Genomic DNA, 24,053 nt, shown 5'->3' on the forward strand with positions numbered 1-24,053 from the left:
AGAAGATGTCAGTGCCCAGTAAGCCTGACAGCAGCTCTGGCTGGTGACTGGAATGCTGTGCCTCATAAAAACCAATGACACTACATGTTCCTGCAGTGAGAAGACAAGCTATCTAAAATACAAAACACAAAACTTACACATGAAAATAAATAAAATCGCCTCATGGTGACACACTGCTGTCTCCACTGCCCTGATCAAGTCCCATGCTAGGGAGACAAGCATTACAATAACAACAACGAAAACAATCGAATATCAACATCAATTTTAAAAGAGGGTAAAAACATCATTAGTCCCCTACTTTGATAAAATCAATCTTTTTTACACTTACATTGAAAAAATATCATTTCACATTGACAGGGAAAAGTAATAAGGTAAATTAACATTTTACTGTACAAGAGATAACTGTCTGAATTGAAGAGGGGTTTTTATATCCTGATATTGAACAGTTCCGAGAAAAAAAAAATCACCCACAATCCCTGTTGATGCTGTCTGGGACAGGTCACTAAAAAACTGATATTGAAGATATTGATCACCAATTGTGTTGGTAAGAAAAACCCATAGAAAAATAAAGTACCGTTCTTCTTCAAAGATTAAAAGACCAAATGTCCATTAAAAAATTTAAATCTCCAGACAAATCGGAGGAGAATTTTCAGAAATGTTGTACTTTACTTTCAGCTCTATTGTTTGAAAAAAAATATATCTTTTTCTGATGGGTCCAGTGATTCAGCTTTTGGCAGTGAGTGAAACAGAGAGGGGGGCTTGTGGGGAATCCTGGGAGATCTAGAGTTTTTGAGAGAACTGCTTGAATCCAGACTTGTGGAGGTCAACGTTCACAGTTGAAAGCTTACAGTTGAAAGTTCGACGTTGCGTTTCCTCTGGTGTAGCACTGTGTGCATGTCCCAGGTGGTGTTACGGAGCATGAGGGTTGGGGCGGTGTTTGGAGGTAAATGCGGGAGTTGTGATGCAGGAGTGGGGAGAGGTTAAGTGGGCGCTGCTTGTTGTTGTTCTTCAGGTGCTGGCACATTGCCCTCGCCTTCAGCTGAACAGAGCAAGAGGAGGAGGAGGAAGAGAGAGAGGAGAGAGACCATCTTCATTCAGCTCACAAGAGGTGAGAGCAAATACATCACAGTGGAACCACACCCAGGGATCAACATGTTTTATGGTTGGAGTACCACGGCTGCTACAACCGAGTGCAGAGTAGAACTGTGGCGTTATGATGATGGGGGAGATTTCCCCGGCCTCCTCTGATGTAAACACAGTAAAGTTTTATAAACTGTGTGTAAGTAAAACAGAGCAGGGCTTGCACGCAGGGCTGGCCATAGCAGAAACTCATTAGGAGGGCATTCCCCCATGGGGGACGGGGGGGAGGCTGTGTTTACATACCTCCTGGCAGCTCCTAAAGAGATGCAGACTCACAGGCTGCATGTTTTAACTTGCACAAACATGGCCACAATTAAAGCCACATGGTCGCCATGACGGAACCCGTCTCATGCTGAGAGACATTGTTTTGTGCTGGAACAGAGTGCAGCAAAGTGTTACAGCAACATTCACGGCCTTGAGCAATGCTATAAAACTGCAACCACTTGAAATATGGCTGAAAAACTGAAAACAAATCTCGTCACAAAGAAGCAGCAGGGTCTCACTGATCCAAAATACTGAACACTAAAGTAATCCTGCTCAGATCGTTACGGTCATGATGTTTACATGGTCTGGTTTATTCTCTGCTGCAGCACTGATTCCTTCAGGGGCGTAACTTTAATGGTAAATTACTACGTCAATGGGTTGTTTTGTGTTTGCTGAGAATACAACTTTTTTAGCCACCAAAGAAAAGTCTGAACACAGCCTTTGACACTGATTTTAAAAGAAGTGCAGTGATTGGCTGTAGTAATCCTCATGTAAGGGTATATTATATGCTGCTACATCAGAATAAAGGAGCAAACCAACTGAAGAAAACAGGAGGTGTGTTTGGACCACCTTGCAGGGAGGAAAAGTATAAATCAGAACTGCTAACAACACCATTCACCTTACTGAACTGGTTCTATATGTGCTCTCTATGTACTGTACATGTACTTTTTAAGTACAGTACATGTCCTGTATGTACTGTATATGTACTGCACATGTACTGTTTAAGTACTGTACAGTCCATGTACTTTATATGTACTTTATATGTACAGTACATATACAGTACATTTACAGTATATGTACTGTATTTGCAGCTGAAACATCATCACAAGTTAGATTCTGTCTTTGTAACAGTGTCAGAATGATGACCTGCTAAGTGTGAACAATACACAGTACTGTTCAGAACCACAGTCAGCTTCTGCACACACAAGACATAGTAAACTTGATCAGCCTGCTCCTCACTAAGAACAGACCCATATAAACATCCTTGGTCTAACCACATCCAGGTATCATACATGCAGTCTGAATCTTTGTCTCATTTACTGCCTGATTTGCCAAGTACAGCAGCTTGAGTTCTTCACTGTAGCTCCCTGCTTCACCTTGGACATACTCACTAGAGTCTAGCGTCCACCGACTGACTAACCATGCAGACAGTAAATACACCCTGTCCCCTGTAGTCCTGCGAACGTATCTGAGGCTCGAGAACAAATACTACATTAATAACTTTACATTTGCATTTAACAGAGTAATTAAAATTAAGAAATTAATCAATACAATTAATTAAAAGTAAGCATAAATGGAGTAATTCAGTTCAGTTCTAGTCCAGATACTCACCTTCAAAATACATGCCTGACTCTGCTTCAGTCTGGCGTGATCTCTGTCTCCTGATGCACCACTACTTTAGTGACGGACATGTCGGGGTGCTGCTCCTTCGCCTCCTTTATGGCCTGAGCCAGAGCCTGAGGGGTGGAGGAGTGGTTTATCATGTTCAACAGGATCTATGAGAAACAACGAGGCCTTGCATGTGGAACAGACTTTACCATGTGTGTAATGGACACGCAAATATAATTCATCGCAGCAAACACTCACATGCATCCGCAACACAAGTCCACTCCCGTCACCAACTGAGTCATTTCATGATGCTGTGTGGAGCGTTTCGCAATGACTGAGCATGTTGGTGCCAACTAAACTGTCCCCTACCAGTCCTACCAGCACTACCAGCCATACTAGTCCTACCAGTCCACCAAGCAAGAGTGTGATGTTGTGTTCAGTATTTGGTGGAACAGGGAGAAGCTTGAGAGCAAAATGGCTAAAAAGATGTGTCCAGCAGTGTTTCAGCACATGTATTTTACTACTGGAATACTGTGGTATTTATCCATCCGTATGTCAGCTCATTCCGTGTCCAGTTTCACAGACCTTTTACCATGTAAACAGCATGCAAGCTGCTGTCACAAGCGGGGGGGGGGGTCATTTAATCTGGCGTGAAACAAGCACAGTTCTGCCACTTCTGTGAGTTGAGTGGAGGGGACTGTGACTTCAATAGGCAAGTGTCATGTCCTTATACTGCCCCCCAGTGGTCGATGATTGTCTTGTGCGTGTGTGTGTGTGTGTGTGTGTGTGTGTGCGCGAGAGAGTGATATATGTGTGTAGAGATATTTACACACGGGACATTCAAATATAATTTTAGGGTCTTTATTCCGATAGTAAAAAACATGGATAGATAAAAGGTAAGGGGTTCACACCATCACAACATCCCACTTTAGCTCTGTGGGTGTGAGAGGGGTTTTTGGAGGGAACAACTGCTTCAATGGAATGCAGTTGTATAAATCCAAATATAAATACAATGAATACGCCAGTGGCAGCTTCTGTGGATGAACATAAACAGTATTATACACCACTCTTCATATTCATAACTGAAAATACAATGAGAAAATATAAAAATAAAACACACTATTACACTGTTGTATTAGCGTTAGCCTATTGTATTAGCATTAGTCTATTGTTGTATTAGCGGTAGCCTATTGTTGTATTAGCGGTAGCCTATTGTTGTATTAGCATTAGCCTATTGTATTAGCATTAGTCTATTGTTGTATTAGCGGTAGCCTATTGTTGTATTAGCATTAGTCTATTGTTGTATTAGCGGTAGCCTATTGTTGTATTAGCATTAGCCTATTGTTGTATTCTTAAAGCGACAGTAGCATACATGTCAATATAACAGAAAAAGGGACATACGTCATGGTTTCTGAGTTTATAAGGATTTAAACGAGTTTCTTTACATTCTACACTAACACCCCTTTACCACTGGATTACACACACACACACACACACACACACACACACACACACACACATATATATATAAACGGAGGTGAAGAGACTGTCAGACAGAGTGATGAGTATGAAGCTGGAAATCGAAGGTGTATTGCTGAATGTTATCAGCGCATATGCCCTGCAAGTTGGGTGTGAGATGGACGAGAAAGAAGAATCCTGGAATGAGTTGGACGACGTGGTGGAGAGGGTACCCAAGGAGGAGAGAGTGGTGATTGGAGTGGACTTCAATGGACATGTTGGCGAAGGGAACAGAGGTGATGGGTAGGTATGGAGTCAAGGGGAGGAATGTGGAAGGACAGATGGTGGTGGATTTTGTGAAAAGGATGGGAATGGCTGTGGTGAATACATATTTCAAGAAGAGGGAGGAACACAGGGTGACGTACAAGAGTGGAGGAAAGTGCACACAGGTGGACTATATCTTATGTAGAAGGTGCGATCTGAAAGGGATTGGAGACTGCAAGGTGGTGACAGGGGAGAACGTAGTTAGGCAGCATCGGATGGTGGTCTGTAGGATGACTTTGGAGACCAAGAAGAGGAAGAGAGTGAAGACACAGCCAAAGATCAAATGGTGGAAGTTGAAGAAGGAAGACTGTTGTGTGGAGTTCAGGCAGGAGGTAAGACAGGCACTGGGTGGTAGTGAAGAGTTGCTGGATGGCTGGGCAACCACTGCAGAAATAGTGAGGGAGACAGCTAGGAAGGTACTTGGTGTGTCATCAGGACAGAGGAAGGAAGACAAGGAGACTTGGTGGTGGAATGAGGAAGTACAGCAAAGTATACAGAGGAAGAGGTTGGCAAAGAAGAAGTGGGATAGTCAGAGAGATGAAGAAAGTAGACAGGAGTACAAGGAGATGCAGCGTAAAGCAAAGAGAGAGGTGGCAAAGGAAAAGGCATATGGTGAGTTGTATGACAGGTTAGACACTAAAGGTCCAAACACACTCAGGCGGAACGTCCGCGGAGCGGACTCCGCCGGAATCAAAGCGGACGTCTGCAAGCCCTGTGCGCGCAAAGCTCAGGTTTTACGACCGCGACGAGTCCGCGCCGCGCACCAGTGTCACACAAAAGACTGCTCGGCATGTATTTTTCACATCGACCTCCAATAAATGTGACACCGATCTGCATTCCTCGTCGTCAGTGTCGGACGCCATGACAGAAGAGCGTAAACAACGCACAAGCATTGTGGGTAATGTAGTGTTTCACGGACAGTTTTACAGGAAACTACAATGCGGAAGTGCACTCGACTATGGAAGCCCAAATGACTGCGGACATTCCTCGCAGAGTCCGCTCCGCGTACGTTCCGCCCGAGTATGTTTGGGCCTTAAGGAAGGAGAAGAGGACTTGTACCGATTGGCTAGACAGAGGGACCGAGCTGGGAAGGATGTGCAGCAAGTTAGGGCGATCAAGGATGTAGATGGAAATGTGCTGACAAGTGAGGAGAGTGTGCTGAGAAGGTGGAAGGAGTACTTTGAGGAGCTGATGAATGAAGAAAATGAGAGAGAGACGGTTGGATGATGTGGGGATAGTGAATCAGGAAGTTCAGTGGATTAGCAAGGAGGAAGTGGGGGCAGCTATGAAGAGGATGACAAATGAAAATGCAGCTGGCCCAGATGACATACCTGTGGAGGCATGGAGGTGTTTAGGAGAGATGGCAGTGGGGTTTTTAACTAGATTGTTTAACACAATCTTGGAAAGTGAGAGGATGCCTGAGGAGTGGAGAAGAAGCATACTGGTACCGATTTTCAAGAACAAGGGCGATGTGCAGAACTGTAGCAACTACAGAGGTATAAAGTTGATCAGCCACAGCATGAAGATATGGGAAAGAGTAATAGAAGCTAGGTTAAGAGAGGTGATGATCAGCAGCAGCAGTATGGTTTCATGCCATGAAAGAGCACCACAGATGTGATGTTTGCTTTGAGAATGTTGCTGGAGAAGTACAGAGAAGGCCAGGAGGAGTTACATTGTGTCTTTGTAGATTTAGAGAAAGCATATGACAGGGTGCCGAGAGAGGAGGTGTGGTATTGTATGAGGAAGTCGGGAGTTGCAGAGAAGTATGTAGGAGTGGTGCAGGATATGTATGAGGGAAGTGTGACAATGGTGAGGTGTGTGGTTGGAATGACAGATGGGTTCAAGGTGGAGGTGGGATTCCACCAAGGATCGGCTCTGAGCCCTTTCTTGTTTGCTATGGTGATGGACAGGTTGACGGACAAGATCAGGCAGGAGTCTCCATGGACTATGATGTTTGTGGATGACATTGTGATCTGTAGTGAGAGTAGGGTGTAGGTGGAGGAGAGCCTAGAGAGGTGGAGGTATGCACTGGAGAGAAGAGGAATGAAAGTCAGTAGGAGCAAGACGGAATACCTATGCATGAATGAGAGGGAGGACAGTGGAATGGTCAGGATGCAAGGAGTAGAGCTGAAGAAGGCATATGAGTTTAAATACTTGGGGTCAACTGTAGAACGTAATGGGGAGTGCAGAAGAGAGGCGAAGAAGAGAGTGCAGGCAGGGTGGAGTGGGTGGAGAAGAGTGTCAGGAGTGATGTGTGACAGAAGGGTACCAGCAAGAGTTAAAGGGAAAGTTTACAAGATGGTAGTGAGACCAGCTATGTTATATGGTTTGGCGATATTGGCACTGATGAAAAGACAGGAGGTGGAGCTGGAGGTGGCAGAGTTGAAGATGATACGATTTTCACTGGGAGTGATTAAGAAGGACAGGATTAGGAACGATTATATTAGAGGGACCGCTCAGGTTGGATGGTTTGGAGACAAAGCAAGAGAGACAAGATATCTCAATTGGACATGTGTGGAGGAGAGATGCTGGGTATATTGGGAGAAGGATGCTGAATATGGAGCTGCCAAGGAAGAGGAAATGAGGAAGGCCAAAGAGGAGGTTTATGGATGTAGTGAGGGAGGACATGCAGGTGGCTGGTGTGACAGAGGAAGATGCAGAAGACAGGAAGAAATGGAAACGGATGATCTGCTGCGGCGACCCTTAACGGGAGCAGCTGAAAGTAGTAGTAGGTAGTAGATACACACACACACACACACCTGGGTATTCCACAGACAAATGAGGAGGCAGCAAGGAGGTCAGCTACAGCCAAATACCTCCAGAGCATGAGGTAGCGCAGCGGGAAGAATAAGATCCAAGCCATCAACACATATGCCCTACCAGTCATCAGATACCCAGCTGGAATAATAGGCTGGCCAAAGGAGGCGGTAACAGCCATAGACATCAGGACACAGAAACTCCTTACAATGCACAGAGGGTTCCACCTAAAGTCCAGCAGCCGTAGACTGTATGATAAGTGAAAAGATAGGGCTGAGGGTTAGTGAGTGTCAGAGCCACTATCCAGGATGAAACAAGGAACAGCCATGAGTGTATCAGAAAAAGGGTCACCCAGGATGAACTGCTGAGTTAGTACCTCAGGCAGCAGAAGACAGAGTGTGGAGGAAGAAGAGGAGGTATCATGGAAGATCAAGCCCCTCCATGGGATGTACCACTGACAGACAGAAGACGTGGCTGATATCAAGAAATTCTACCAGTGGTTAGAAAAGGCTGGACTGAAGGACAGCACAGAGGCTGTGATCATAGCAGCACAAGAACAGGCACTCAGCACCAGATCGATTAAGGCAGGGGTCTACCACACCAGACAAGACCCAAGATGCCGGCTGTGCAAAGATGCCCCTGAGACAGTCCAGCACTCAGTAGCAGGCTGTAAAATCCCAGCTGGGAAAGCATACACTGAAAGGCATAACCAAGTGGCTGGGATAGTGTACACAAAAATCTGTCCTGAATAAAGACTGGAAGTCCCCAAGTCCAAATGGGAAACACCACTAAAGGTGGTTGAGAATGGCAGTGCTAAGCTCCTGTGGGGCTTCAGGTTCCACACCTAACCAACCAAACATTGTGGTGGTCAACAAGGAACAGAAGACAGCAGTAGTGATGGATGTAGCAGTCCCGAGCGACGGCGACATCAGGAAGAAAGAGAATGAGAAACTGGAGAAATACCAAGGGCTGAAGGAAGAACTAGTTCAGATGTGGAAGGTGAAATCCACAATAGTCCCAGTGGTAATAGGAGCACTAGGGGCTGTGACCCCCAAACTGGGACAGTGGCTCCTACAGATTCCAGGAACAACATCTGAGGTCTCTGTCCAGAAGAGTGTGGTCCTAGGAACAGCTGAGATACTGCACAGAACCCTCAAACTCCAAGGCCTCTGGTAGAGGACCCGAGCTTGAGGAAGACACACACTAAACACCGAAAAAGGGTGAGAGGGAGATTTGTTACATCTTTAAAATCGTTCACAGTACATCAAGTAAAACAAAATTGGGATTCAATAAACATGACTTGGATTCTAAAGAATTTCTTTTTTGTTTTTACAAGGCTGTCAAATACTCTTCTTCTTCTTTCAGCTTGTTCCCTGTGTGGCGACCCCTCAGTTTTCATCAGGACCCTGTGAGGGCACAGCACCAATGGCAGCTGTTGTTAACCCGGGCCTGACTGATCCGGTATGGAGCACCGACTGATCTGGTATGGTCCTGTCAATCCACACAATGATTTGGCAGAATTTTACGTCGGATGTCCTTCCTGACACAACACTAACCCTATGGACGGGGGCACAGGTAAAGCACTGGACGCCATCCCAGTATTCTGGACTTGCACCCACGCCTGTCACTATACAAGGCTGTCAAAGACTAATAAGACCAAATCAAAATCTAAATGGCAGATGTATTTTACACTTCAATTGTATGTTGAAATTTGTATAACACAAATTTGAAAAACTGTTTTGTTACATTTCAGATTGTTCATAAAAAAAAATATTCTGAATTTTCAAATGCATAAAGGGCTGGGACGTTTTCCACAAACTGCTGAGCCAGCAGTGGTTGTCCATTTTTAACTCATTTTTGAACTCAATCCAGTACTGAGTTGTCTGTTTTTTTGGTATATGTGTTCTTGCTATTTCCCCCAAACAGGCGCCCCAACTGACCAGGACACAGACCCACATCTGGCTTCTCACCCGCAGACACGGCCAAATGTGTCTGTAGGAACGCCCAACCAAGTCAGAGGTAACACGGGGATTCGAACCGGCAATCCTCATGTTGGAAGGCAACAGAACAGACCGCCATGCTACCCGGACGTCCTGGTTATGTTTGTTAGTTTGGGGGGTTTTTTTGTTTTGTTTTTGTTTTGTCTTTGTGTTGCACTGAAATGAAACGAAATATAAAGCGTTCCTGATTCCTGTTTCAAGAGTTGACAGGCCTGCACATCTTGTTTACACATCCACATGTGTACATAACAAACAACTAGCTTAAAAAAAATGGCATAAATACCAGTTTACAAACGTGGCTTGACATTTGCTACTTTCATTTTCACATATCAGGGCCGGGCCAGCAGTGTAGCATGAAAGCACGTCCCGGTGGTGGAACATCAGTGGCTGTAGGTGAACCTAGAGAAGCCTTCAGAGGTGCAGACCCATGCTTTAACACACACACACACACACCTTATCCAACTTTGGTCTCCACAAATTTCTAATTTTTCAAAAGTATATATCAGCTGAAACCTTGTGTTACAATAAAACTTGTGTTTCCACGTTGAGACCAGTTGAGTTTGGTAAAGGTAGTTCAGAATATCAACGACAGGAATCTAAAACAGACAAGGAGGCGCTTGTCTAATGTCACTGCTGGCTGCAGTCCAACAATACAGTTCATATTTGGGCTACATATTCTCAGAAAATAACATTGCTAAAATATTGTAGCGAATTCCGGTACTGCCACAGCCGGGACGTGAGCCTGTGTCTCACACACCACGGGCGACTACGTTAACCAGTCGACCAAAGGGTCCGACCCATTAGCCAAGGGCTAGTGAGTCTATTCATCCATGATCTTTACACTACCCCCTTCCTTCGGGAATATCAGCTCCCTCACGCCTCTGGGAACACGCGCTTCCGACGGCCTACCCATTAGTCGACTGGTCAACATAATCGCCCGTGGTGCGGGAGACATGGGTTCGCATCCCGGTTTTGGCGGTGCCCGGACTGCCCCCCAAATTTGCTACAATATCAATAAAGTAGTAAAAGAAACCACTCGACTTCCAGGTGACGCCACTATGTTGGCTATTCAGCCAAGACAAAACATGATGCAAACCAACAAGCACAACATAGCCATCTTTCATCCTACTTGCAGGAACACACCAGTAGTCTTAGGAAACGAGGTCAATGAATGACAACTTGCTACACACCTAGTGAGTTAGTCATGTCCCGCATTTGTTCTGGCTGGATAAATACACTGACCAGCACTAATTTATTCCACCAGTTTACAGCCAACAAATGGTGTAAAAGCTGATAACGTGGACAGTGCTGGAACCAGGTTCAGATTTCCTCACCTTGTCATGATCAATCTCGGTATCTCCAGTAATGATGATCCTCTTCTCAATACGAGTCTCAGAGATCCCTCCTTTCACCGTCTGCAAGAAAGAGGACAAGGCAAATGTACAAATGGGAAGATGGTGCAAGAAGTAAAACCACACACGTGTACCCACACACACACTCAACGTGGAAACAAGTAGTCCATAACAAGCTGGCTGACACAGCGATTCCTTGTAGCGTTCTACCACAAAAAAATCTCAAGACAAACATCACTGATTCAAGAAATCACCATAAACTCAATGAAACTTAGAACCACTGGCAAAAATGCTGCCAGGTACAAATGTGGGCATTTGCTACAGCTCTGCATGAGTCATGTACAGGGAGATATGGGCACGGAGATTTAAACACAGTAGAAAACCAAAGAGAAGTCTGACACTTCGCCGTGAAGCCCCATCACTAAATGTGTGACGAATGGCAGCAACTGGAACACCAGCGAGTAAAGCAAGCAAGCCGGTGGACGTTCAGAGGCTGACGCCACACTGGCCCTTCTTTTGCCTCTTTTCTATACCATGAAAAAAGGGGAAAAGCCTGCACTTACTTGCAGCCACAAAACACATTTCCATCCCACTTGGATCCATGTCAGGGAAGATGGCGGTGCGAATTCACATTCGCGGCGGCCTCACCCAGCACCAGTGTGGGGAGATGGCGGTGTGAATTCACATTTGCGGCGGCCTCACCCAGCACCAGTGTGGGAAGATGGCGGTGTGAATTCACATTAGCAGCAGCCTCACCCAGCACCAGTGTGGGAAGATGGCGGTGTGAATTCACATTTGCGGCAGCCTCACCCAGCACCAGTGTGGGAAGATGGCGGTGTGAACTCACATTAGCAGCGGCCTCACCCAGCACCAGTGTGGGAAGATGGCGGTGTGAATTCACATTAGCGGCGGCCTCACCCAGCACCAGTGTGGGAAGATGGCGGTGTGAATTCACATTAGCGGCGGCCTCACCCAGCACCAGTGTGGGAAGATGGCGGTGTGAATTCACATTAGCGGCGGCCTCACCCAGCACCAGTGTGGGAAGATGGCGGTGTGAATTCACATTTGCGGCGGCCTCACCCAGCACCAGTGTGGGAAGATGGCGGTGTGAATTCACATTAGCAGCAGCCTCGCCCAGCACCAGTGTGGGAAGATGGCGGTGTGAATTCACATTAGCGGCGGCCTCACCCAGCACCAGTGTGGGAAGATGGCGGTGTGAACTCACATTAGCAGCAGCCTCGCCCAGCACCAGTGTGGGAAGATGGCGGTGTGAACTCACATTAGCAGCAGCCTCGCCCAGCACCAGTGTGGGAAGATGGCGGTGTGAATTCACATTAGCAGCAGCCTCGCCCAGCACCAGTGTGGGAAGATGGCGGTGTGAATTCACATTAGCGGCGGCCTCACCCAGCACCAGTGTGGGAAGATGGCGGTGTGAATTCACATTAGCGGCGGCCTCACCCAGCACCAGTGTGGGAAGATGGCGGTGTGAACTCACATTAGCAGCAGCCTCGCCCAGCACCAGTGTGGGAAGATGGCGGTGTGAACTCACATTAGCAGCAGCCTCGCCCAGCACCAGTGTGGGAAGATGGCGGTGTGAATTCACATTAGCAGCAGCCTCGCCCAGCACCAGTGTGGGAAGATGGCGGTGTGAATTCACATTAGCAGCAGCCTCGCCCAGCACCAGTGTGGGAAGATGGCGGTGTGAATTCACATTTGCGGCGGCCTCACCCAGCACCAGTGTGGGAAGATGGCGGTGTGAATTCACATTAGCGGCGGCCTCACCCAGCACCAGTGTGGGAAGATGGCGGTGCGACCACGGCCGTGCCAGGAGCTGCACCCGAGGAGGTAACACCGAGGAGGTAACATGGAGAGCGGTCTGACAGGACGCGTAATCAGGGTAGGCTAGGCTAACTGCTAGGCCATGCAGACCGGCGATTCCAACAGTCATCCTGGCTGGCGTTCGTTCCCTTGGACAGTGATTTTTTTTTTTTTGGCTATATGTGTTAGTTTGAATATGTGTTAGTTTGGATATGTGTGTTAGTGTGGGTATGTGTGTTAGTTTGAATATGTGTGTTAGTTTGGATATGTGTGTTAGTGTGGATATGTGTGTTAGTTTGGATATGTGTGTTAGTGTGGATATGTGTGTTAGTGTGGATATGTGTGTTAGTGTGGATATGTGTGTTAGTGTGGATATGTGTGTTCTCGTAGTTTTTGGATGTGTTTTTCTATGTTGTGCTGTTGTGGGCTGGGGGAAACAGCATTTCGTTTTACTTCATGTGTGCAAATACATGAGGTGAAATGACAAATAAAGTGGTCCTGATTCCTGATTCCTGACGAGCTGTATGATGGCAGGCGGTGAACCATCCAAACCGCCAGGGTGACAAACGTCCAGAAACGATTAACAATACAATAAAGTACACGGCAAAAAGCACATTGAAAAACGAGTCATACAAAAGCCATACTACCAAACCTACATCTTATGTATACACATTTTATCAGATTCGTCATCCTACATCAAGAAATTGGGCGTTGACCCCTCCCATAACAAGAGAAGTAGACCCAGCACCAGTGTGGGAAGATGGCGGTGTGAATTCACATTAGCGGCGGCCTCACCCAGCACCAGTGTGGGAAGATGGCGGTGCGACCACGGCCGTGCCAGGAGCTGCACCCGAGGAGGTAACACCGAGGAGGTAACATGGAGAGCGGTCTGACAGGACGCGTAATCAGGGTAGGCTAGGCTAACTGCTAGGCCATGCAGACCGGCGATTCCAACAGTCATCCTGGCTGGCGTTCGTTCCCTTGGACAGTGATTTTTTTTTTTTTGGCTATATGTGTTAGTTTGAATATGTGTTAGTTTGGATATGTGTGTTGGTGTGGGTATGTGTGTTAGTTTGAATATGTGTGTTAGTTTGGATATGTGTGTTAGTGTGGATATGTGTGTTAGTGTGGATATGTGTGTTAGTGTGGATATGTGTGTTAGTGTGGATATGTGTGTTAGTTGGAATGTGTGTTAGTTTGGATATGTGTGTTAGTGTGGGTATGTGTGTTAGTGTGGATATGTGTGTTAGTGTGGATATGTGTGTTAGTTTGGATATGTGTGTTAGTTTGAATATGTGTGTTAGTGTGGATATGTGTGTTAGTTTGAATATGTGTGTTAGTGTGGATATGTGTGTTAGTTTGGATATGTGTGTTAGTTGGACATGTGTGTTAGTGTGGATATGTGTGTTAGTTTGGATATGTGTGTTAGTTTGGATATGTGTGTTAGTTTGGATATGTGTGTTAGTGTGGATATGTGTGTTAGTTTGGATATGTGTGTTAGTTTGGATACGTGTGTTAGTGTGGATATGTGTGTTAGTTTGGATATGTGTGTTAGTGTGGATATGTGTGTTAGTTTGGATATGTGTGTTAGTGTGGATATGTGTGTTAGTTTGGATATGTGTGTTAGTGTGGATATGTGTGTTAGTTTGGATATGTGTGTTAGTTTGGATATGTGTGTTAGTGTGGATATGTGTGTTAGTTTGGATATGTGTGTTAGTTTGAATATGTGTGTTAGTTTGAATATGTGTGTTAGTTGGACATGTGTGTTAGTGTGGATATGTGTGTTAGTTTGGATATGTGTGTTAGTTTGAATATGTGTGTTAGTTGGACATGTGTGTTAGTTTGAATATGTGTGTTAGTTTGAATATGTGTGTTAGTGTGGATATGTGTGTTAGTTTGGATATGTGTGTTAGTTTGGATATGTGTGTTAGTGTGGATATGTGTGTTAGTTTGGATATGTGTGTTAGCTTGAATATGTGTGTTAGTGTGGATATGTGTGTTAGTTTGGATATGTGTGTTAGTTTGGATATGTGTGTTAGTTTGAATATGTGTGTTAGTTGGACATGTGTGTTAGTGTGGATATGTGTGTTAGTTTGGATATGTGTGTTAGTTGGATGTGTGTTAGTTGGATGTGTGTTAGTGTGGATATGTGTGTTAGTGTGGATATGTGTGTTAGTGTGGATATGTGTGTTAGTGTGGATATGTGTGTTAGTGTGGATATGTGTGTTAGTTTGAATATGTGTGTTAGTGTGGATATGTGTGTTAGTTTGAATATGTGTGTTAGTGTGGATATGTGTGTTAGTTTGGATATGTGCGTTAGTGTGGATATGTGTGTTAGTGTGGATATGTGTGTTAGTTTGGATATGTGTGTTAGTTGGATATGTGTGTTAGTTTGAATATGTGTGTTAGTGTGGATATGTGTGTTAGTTTGGATATGTGTGTTAGTGTGAATATGTGTGTTAGTGTGGATATGTGTGTTAGTTTGGATATGTGTATTAGTTTGGATATGTGTGTTAGTGTGGATATGTGTGTTAGTGTGGATATGTGTGTTAGTGTGGATATGTGTGTTAGTTTGGATATGTGTGTTAGTGTGGATATGTGTGTTAGTTTGGATATGTGTGTTAGTTTGAATATGTGTGTTAGTGTGGATATGTGTGTTAGTTTGGATATGTGTGTTAGTGTGGATATGTGTGTTAGTTTGGATATGTGTGTTAGTTTGAATATGTGTGTTAGTGTGGATATGTGTTATAGTTTGGATATGTGTGTTAGTTTGGATATTTGTGTTAGTTTGAATATGTGTGTTAGTGTGGATATGTGTGTTAGTGTGGATATGTGTGTTAGTTGGATATGTGTGTTAGTGTGGATATGTGTGTTAGTTTGGATATTTGTGTTAGTTTGAATATGTGTGTTAGTGTTGATATGTGTGTTAGTGTTGATATGTGTGTTAGTGTGGATATGTGTGTTAGTGTGGATATGTGTGTTAGTGTGGATATGTGTGTTAGTGTGGATATGTGTGTTAGTGTTGATATGTGTGTTAGTGTGGATATGTGTGTTAGTGTTGATATGTGTGTTAGTGTTGATATGTGTGTTAGTGTGGATATGTGTGTTAGTGTGGATATGTGTGTTAGTGTGGATATGTGTGTTAGTTTGGATATGTGTGTTAGTGTTGATATGTGTGTTAGTTTGGATATGTGTGTTAGTGTTGATATGTGTGTTAGTTTGGATATGTGTTAGTGTGGATATGTGTGTTAGTGTGGATATGTGTGTTAGTGTTGATATGTGTGTTAGTTTGGATATGTGTGTTAGTTTGGATATGTGTGTTAGTGTTGATATGTCTGTTAGTTTGGATATGTGTGTTAGTGTTGATATGTGTGTTAGTTTGGATATGTGTGTTAGTGTGGATATGTGTGTTAGTGTGGATATGTGTGTTAGTTTGGATATGTGTGTTAGTGTTGATATGTGTGTTAGTGTGGATATGTGTGTTAGTGTTGATATGTGTGTTAGTTTGGATATGTGTGTTAGTGTGGATATGTGTGGTAGTGTGGATATGTGTGTTAGTTTGGATATGTGTGTTAGTGTGGATATGTGTGTTAGTGTTGATATGTGTGTTAGTTTGGATATGTGTGTTAGTGTTGATATGTGTGTTAGTGTGGATATGTGTGTTAGTGTGGATATGTGTGTTAGTTTGGATATGTGTGTTAGTGTTGATATGTGTGTTAGTTTGGATATGTGTGTTAGTGTTGATATGTGTGTTAGTGTGGATATGTGTGTTAGTGTGGATATGTGTGTTAGTTTGGATATGTGTGTTAGTGTTGATATGTGTGTTAGTTGGATATGTGTGTTAGTGTGGATATGCGTGTTAGTGTGGATATGTGTGTTAGTTTGGATATGTGTGTTAGTGTGGATATGTGTGTTAGTTTGGATATGTGTGTTAGTGTTGATATGTGTGTTAGTTTGGATATGTGTGTTAGTTTGGATATGTGTGTTAGTGTGGATATGTGTGTTAGTGTGGATATGTGTGTTAGTGTGGATATGTGTGTTAGTTTGGATATGTGTGTTAGTTTGGATATGTGTGTTAGTGTGGATATGTGTGTTAGTTTGGATATGTGTGTTAGTGTTGATATGTGTGTTAGTTTGGATATGTGTGTTAGTGTGGATATGTGTGTTAGTGTGGATATGTGTGTTAGTGTGGATATGTGTGTTCTCGTAGTTTTTGGATGTGTTTTTCTATGTTGTGCTGTTGTGGGCTGGGGGAAACAGCATTTCGTTTTACTTCATGTGTGCAAATACATGAGGTGAAATGACAAATAAAGTGGTCCTGATTCCTGATTCCTGACGAGCTGTATGATGGCAGGCGGTGAACCATCCAAACCGCCAGGGTGACAAACGTCCAGAAACGATTAACAATACAATAAAGTACACGGCAAAAAGCACATTGAAAAACGAGTCATACAAAAGCCATACTACCAAACCTACATCTTATGTATACACATTTTATCAGATTCGTCATCCTACATCAAGAAATTGGGCGTTGACCCCTCCCATAACAAGAGAACTAGATTAAATCATAATAAGGAAAAAGAAACACCTGTTGAACTTGTAAAAATTAACATGTTTTTTTCTTAACTCTGCGTGTTGACGTCTAGGAATTTACAAAATAAATATTGTAGCGAATTCGGGAGGCAACCACAGGAACTGCCGCAGGCGGGACGCGAACCCGTATCGCCCGCACCGCGGGAGGCTTCCCCGGCCGCTCCACGCGTCAGCCAGCGGCCCGCGGGTCTACTGATCCATGCACGTCACACTACCCCCCCTCCCCCCTCCCCCCTCCGGGAATCGCGTCCTCGCGCTTCAGCGTATCGGCTCCTGCTTTTATCTTGTTTCATTAACTTTTCAGCTCCTTTATTGATCTCGCGCGCAGACGGGAATTAAAGAGAGACGTGACGCAATGCATGCTGGTCCTCTACCCGCACGCCAATGTTGATCAGGGGTTCAGCAGCGAAGTTACACAACACAACAGAATGACAACTATAATTACACCACACCAAACCAAACAGTAATCACGTAACCGCATAAAACCACATAAAACTCTTACAAAACATTTACGAACAACTGGCTATCTGAACGCAGTGCCTGATGGGTAAAACAGGAGGGCACGAGTCTAACGGGGTCGCCTCCGGAATTCGCCACAATGTAAATACAGAGAGCCACGTGATACCAGCAACTTCCTCCAACTTCTCAGCGCTGCCACTCGCGCGTGTTCTGCTGAACGGACGTTTGATCGCACTTCAACAGCTGTAAACCAAAGACGACAATCCGCAAATGTGTACCATGATCCACAAATATCCCACAAACATGTATTGTTTTATTTAAGTTGTGTAAAGTCATAGCCACAAAAATACAAAGCGATCTGCAGATATGCATACCTTACTCTGTAAACACGTATTTTAATTTCACATAAGATGTATCGGTTTGACAAATGTAAATAGTGGCACCACCAGAAATACATGTAAAGTGATGTTTACACATTTGCGATCCATTTGTACATGTGGAATGGGTTTTGCACATCTGTCAGTTTGTGGGCCACATACATTTGTGACTTCCCTCCTATTTGTTCGCAGATTTTTGTCCAATTCGTACCGCAGCAGGTCTTCAGATAAAAATCTATAGGTGAGGTGCAGTTACTAGCTACACCACACGGCGGCGACATTCTCTCACATGAGCTGACGGAACGACACGGTGTGGACTGGAAGGGCAGTCGCTAAGCTTGGTATTTCCCCCAGAAGCGGGGCCTTATGTCCTGCGTCACACAGTGTGGTGTGCCTGATGGGCGTTCTTACCAGCGCGTCACTTGTGGATAAGCTAGCAGGGCTGTAACCTTCAATGTTGCTTATTAGCCTAATATTCACCTTAGCCCCGAGACTACCGGAGACTGGAGCCTATCCCAGCAGTCACTGGGCGGCAGGCGGGGGGGAGACAGACACACACACACACGCACACACACACACACACACCCCTAGTGACAACTTAACGGCTGAGTGACCTGACCTGACCTGACCTGACCTTCACGTCTTTGGAAGGAAACCCACGCAGACACGGGGAGAACATGCAAACTCCACACAGAGGATGACCCGGGACGACCCCCAAGGTTGGACTACCCCGGGACTCGAACCCAGGACCTTCTTGCTGTGAGGCCACCGTGGCGCCCTACATACTAACCATAGCCTTGGACGTTTGCTCTGTGTAATGCTCGCACGGCTGCAAGCGCAACTACATCCTGCTGCAGATTCTCTTTTATTTTTTATACATTTTCTTCTAAGTTTTCCAATTTTCTCCCAATTTAGTGGCCAATCGCTCCCTATTCTAGTTCAAACACCCACCCTCGTACTGCACGCGTTGGCCAGCTGCATCTCTCCGGCCGGCAGTCTGGAAGGATTCGCCTCGCCACTTCCGTGACAAGGCGAATCCAGGCTGAACCACTGCTTTTCCCACACACACACACTCACACACACACACACACACACACACACACACACACACACACACACACACACACACACAGACGCATTCATGTGACGAACACAAGCCGACTCCGCCCCCCTCCCCAAGACAGCGTTGCCAATTATTGCTGCTTCATCAAATCCGGCCATAGTCGGATCTGACGAGACGAGGGCGCGAACCCCGGACCCAGTGGGCAACTGCATCGACGCCAAGCCGATGCTTGGACCGCTACTCCACCGCGGACCTGCTGCACATTTTCAAGTGATTTTTTTTTGCTTTTTGTATTTTATTTCCCCCTTTTTCTCCCCAATTGTACCCGGCCAATTACCCCGCTCTTCCGAGCCGTCCCGGTCTCTGCTCCACCCCCTCTGCTGACCCGGGGAGGGCTGCAGACTACCACATGCCTCCTCCGGTACATGTGGAGACACCAGCCGCTTCTTTTCACCTGACAGTGAGGAGTTTCACCAGGGGGACGCAATGCATGGAAGGATCACGCTATTCCCCTCAGGTCCCCCTCCCCCCTGAACAGGTGCCCCGACTGACCAGAGGAGGCGCTAGTGCAGCGACAAGGACAACACATACCCACATCCGGCTTCCCATCCACAGACACGGCCAATTGTGTCTGTAGGGATGGAGGTAACACAGGGATTCGAACCGGAGATCCTCGTGTTGGTAGGCAACAGAATAGACCACTGTGCTACCTGACCCGAACCCCCCTTAGCCTATAACATTTTTATGTGTAATTAAAATACATGTATACAAATTAAGTTATACACATTTGCAAATCGCTCCGTGTTTTTGTGGATATGACTTTACACAACACAAATAAAAACAACTATGTTTGTGGATCGTGAGATATTTGTGGATCGTGGTATACACTTGTGGACTGTCTTCTGTGGGCTACAACTAATTAAGTCCAATAACAACTTCCATACTTCTGGCAGTCCAAATGAAGAATTTGACCTTGGACATATTTTTTCCCACAATGTCATAGTGCAGAAGCTGAGCTGTGAGGCATCATGTACCATCTGTAGTACACATGGGAACGAGCCAACCAACATGCGTCATATATGAGACGTGCCATTTTTAGCACTGCTCCGACACCTTTTGGCCAAAAAACACACAAGTCCATAATTACTGTACTTGGCAATCATGGCATGTCAAGTAGACACACAGGTTAAATACCGCTATGGGTGTGGGGATATAACAAGGGTGTGGGGGTATAATATGGGTGTGGGGATATAATGTGGGTGTGGGGATATAATATGGGTGTGGGGATATAATATGGGTGTGGGGGTATAATATGGGTGTGGGGATATAATATGGGTGTGGGGGTGTAATATGGGTGTGGGAATATAATATGGGTGTGGGGATATAATATGGGTGTGGGGGTATAATATGGGTGTGGGGATATAATATGGGTGTAGGGGGATATAATATGGGTGTGGGGATATAATATGGGTGTGGGGATATAATATGGGTGTAGGGGGATATAATGTGGGTGTGGGGATATAATATGGGTGTAGGGGGATATAATGTGGGTGTGGGGATATAATATCGGTGTGGGGATATAATATCGGTGTGGGGGTATAATATGGGTGAGGGGATATAATATGGGTGTGGGGATATAATATGGGTGTGGGGATATAATATGGGTGTAGGGGGATATAATGTGGGTGTGGGGATATAATATGGGTGTAGGGGGATATAATGTGGGTGTGGGGATATAATATCGGTGTGGGGATATAATATCGGTGTGGGGGTATAATATGGGTGAGGGGATATAATATGGGTGTGGGGATATAATACTGATATGAATGAGTAGGAGTGAAGCTGGTGTGTTTTGGACATGACAATTCTTGGAACTTGACATCCAGTGTGCAGAGTCAGTGTCCTTCCTCTTTTTGCTCCTCATCTTCCAACTGAGCCTGGTTGGGGGTGGATGTGCATGCTTTTCTTGTGTCAGGCTAAACTGAAACTGGTCCAGGGTGTATGTGCATGCTTTTCTTTTGTCAGACTAAACTGATCCTGGTTCGTGGTGGATGTGCATGCTTTTCTTGTGTCAGACTAAACTGATCCTGGTTCGGGGTGTATGTGCATGCTTTTCTTTTGTCAGACTAAACTGAGCCTGGTTTGGAGTGGATGTGCATGCTTATCTTTTGTCAGACTAAACTGAACCTGGTTCGGGGTGAATGTGCATGCTTTTCTTTTGTCAGACTAAACTGAGACTGGTTCAATGTGGATGTGCATGCTTTTCTTTTGTCAGACTAAACTGAGCCTGGTTCGGTGTGGATGTGCATGCTTTCCTTATGTCAGGCTAAACTGAAACTGGTCCAGGGTGGATGTGCATGCTTTCCTTTTGTCAGACTAAACTGAGCCTGGTTCGGGGTGAATGTGCATGCTTTCCTTTTGTCAGACTAAACTGAGCCTTGTTCGGGGTGGATTTGCATGCTTTTCTTTTGTCAGACTAAACTGAACCTGGTTCGGGGTGGATGTGCATGCTTTTCTTTTGTCAGACTAAACTGAGCCTGGTTCGGGGTGGATTTGCATGCTTTCCTTTTGTCAGACTAAACTGAGCCTGGTTCGGGGTGGATGTGCATGCTTTTCTTCTGTCAGACTAAACTGAACCTGGTTCAAGGTGGATGTGCATGCTTTTCTTTTGTCAGACTAAACTGAGCTTGGTTCGGGTTGGATATGCATGCTTTTCTTGTGTCAGACTAAACTGATCCTGGTTCGGGGTGGATGTGCATGCTTTGCTTGTGTCAGACTAAACTGAGCCTGGTTCGGTGTGGATGTGCATGCTTTTCTTTTGTCAGACTAAACTGAGCCTGGCTCGGGGTGGGTGTGCATGCTTTTCTTGTGTCAGACTAAACTCAACCTTGTTCGGAGTGGATGTGCATGCTTTTCTTTTGTCAGACTAAACTGATCCTGGTTCGTGGTGGATGTGCATGCTTTTCTTGTGTCAGACTAAAATGAGACAGGTTCGGCGTGGATGTGCATGCTTTTCTTTTGTCAGACTAAACTGAGCCTGGTTTGGAGTGGATGTGCATGCTTATCTTTTGTCAGACTAAACTGAACCTGGTTCGGGGTGAATGTGCATGCTTTTCTTTTGTCAGACTAAACTGAGACTGGTTCAATGTGGATGTGCATGCTTTTCTTTTGTCAGACTAAACTTAGCCTGGTTCGGTGTGGATGTGCATGCTTTCCTTATGTCAGACTAAACTGAGCCTGGTTTGGGGTGAATGTGCATGCCTTCCTTTTGTCAGACTAAACTGAGCCTGGTTCGGGGTGGATGTGCATGCTTTTCTTGTGTCAGACTAAACTGAGCCTGGTTCGGGGTGAATGTGCATGCTTTCCTTTTGTCAGACTAAACTGAGCCTTGTTCGGGGTGGATTTGGATGCTTTTCTTTTGTCAGACTAAACTGAACCTGGTTCGCGGTGGATGTGCATGCTTTTCTTTTGTCAGACTAAACTGAGCCTGGTTCGGGGTGGATTTGCATGCTTTCCTTTTGTCAGACTAAACTGAGCCTGGTTTGGGTGGATGTGCATGCTTTTCTTTTGTCAGACTAAACTGAACCTGGTTCGGGGTGGATGTGCATGCTTTTCTTTTGTCAGACTAAACTGAGCCTGGTTCGGGGTGGATTTGCATGCTTTCCTTTTGTCAGACTAAACTGAGCCTGGTTTGGGTGGATGTGCATGCTTTTCTCGTCAGTCTAAACCAGGGGTGTCAAACTCCAGGCCTCGAGGGCCGCAGTATCTGCAGGTATTTGCTGCAACCGTGCACTACACCACCTGATTTAACTAATTAGCTCACCCTCTGGATCAAGGAGGGAAAGGAACTAGTTTAATCGGGTGGTGTAGTGCATGGTTGCAACAAATACCTGCAGACACTGCGGCCCTCGAGGCCTGGAGTTTGACACCCCTGGTCTAAACTGTAAACTTGACTTTCAAGTGACCACGTGCAACTGCTTTCCATCTGCTACTTGAGTTCAACTTTGTCACGAGCCAGTCCTGACTCCTTCAGAAGATCATCTGCAGTGTTGAAGAGAAGGCGGACGTGTACACGGTGAAGAGTCATCACCACTAGAGTGTTAGGACCTACAGTACCACCATGTGGCAGCAGCCTATCCACTAGAGTATTAGGACCTACAGTACCACCATGTGGCGTCAGACTCTCCACTAGACTGTTAGGACCTACAGTACCACAATGTGGCGTCAGACTCTCCACTAGAGTGTTAGGACCTACAGTACCACCATGTGGCGTCAGACTCTCCACTAGAGTGTTAGGACCTACAGTACCACCATGTGGTGTCAGACTCTCCACTAGAGTGTTAGGACCTACAGTACCACCATGTGGCAGCAGCCTATCCACTAGAGTATTAGGACCTACAGTACCACCATGTGGCGTCAGACTCTCCACTAGACTTTTAGGACCTACAGTACCACCATGTGGCGTCAGACTCTCCACTAGACTGTTAGGACCTACAGTACCACCATGTGGCGTCAGACTCTCCACTAGAGTGTTAGGACCTACAGTACCATCATGTGGCGTCAGACTCTCCACTAGACTGTTAGGACCTACAGTACCACAATGTGGCGTCAGACTCTCCACTAGAGTGTTAGGACCTACAGTACCACCATGTGGCGTCAGACTCTCCACTAGAGTGTTAGGACCTACAGTACCACCATGTGGTGTCAGACTCTCCACTAGACTGTTAGGACCTACAGTACCACCATGTGGCAGCAGCCTATCCACTAGAGTATTAGGACCTACAGTACCACCATGTGGCGTCAGACTCTCCACTAGACTTTTAGGACCTACAGTACCACCATGTGGCGTCAGACTCTCCACTAGAGTGTTAGGACCTACAGTACCACCATGTGGCAATAGACTCTCCACTGGAGTGTTAGGACCTACAGTACCACCATGTGGTAATAGACTCTCCACTGGAGTGTTAGGACCTACAGTACCACAATGTGGCGTCAGACTCTCCACTGGAGTGTTAGGACCTACAGTACCACCATGTGGCGTCAGCCTCTCCACTAGAGTGTTAGGACCTACAGTACCACCATGTGGCGTCAGACTCTCCACTAGACTTTTAGGACCTAC

At 45.5% G+C, this 24,053-nt stretch overlaps 1 protein-coding gene across 1 annotated transcript in view; it reads right to left on the reverse strand.

Annotated features, from left to right (window-relative positions):
* The window catches only part of epb41a (erythrocyte membrane protein band 4.1a), a 116,325-nt gene that overhangs the window by 7,473 nt on the left and 84,799 nt on the right, over positions 1 to 24,053 (reverse strand). The window contains exons 17-18 of the mRNA XM_056298962.1: positions 10,607 to 10,687; positions 2,737 to 2,861 (exon numbers count right to left, since the gene is read on the reverse strand). Coding sequence (XP_056154937.1) covers positions 2,763 to 2,861; positions 10,607 to 10,687 — 180 coding nt within the window. The 3' untranslated portion in view covers positions 2,737 to 2,762. The remainder of the gene's footprint in view (positions 1 to 2,736; positions 2,862 to 10,606; positions 10,688 to 24,053) is intronic.

The sequence above is a fragment of the Lampris incognitus genome, chromosome 18 (assembly GCF_029633865.1).
Source record: "Lampris incognitus isolate fLamInc1 chromosome 18, fLamInc1.hap2, whole genome shotgun sequence".
NCBI lineage: Eukaryota > Metazoa > Chordata > Actinopteri > Lampriformes > Lampridae > Lampris > Lampris incognitus.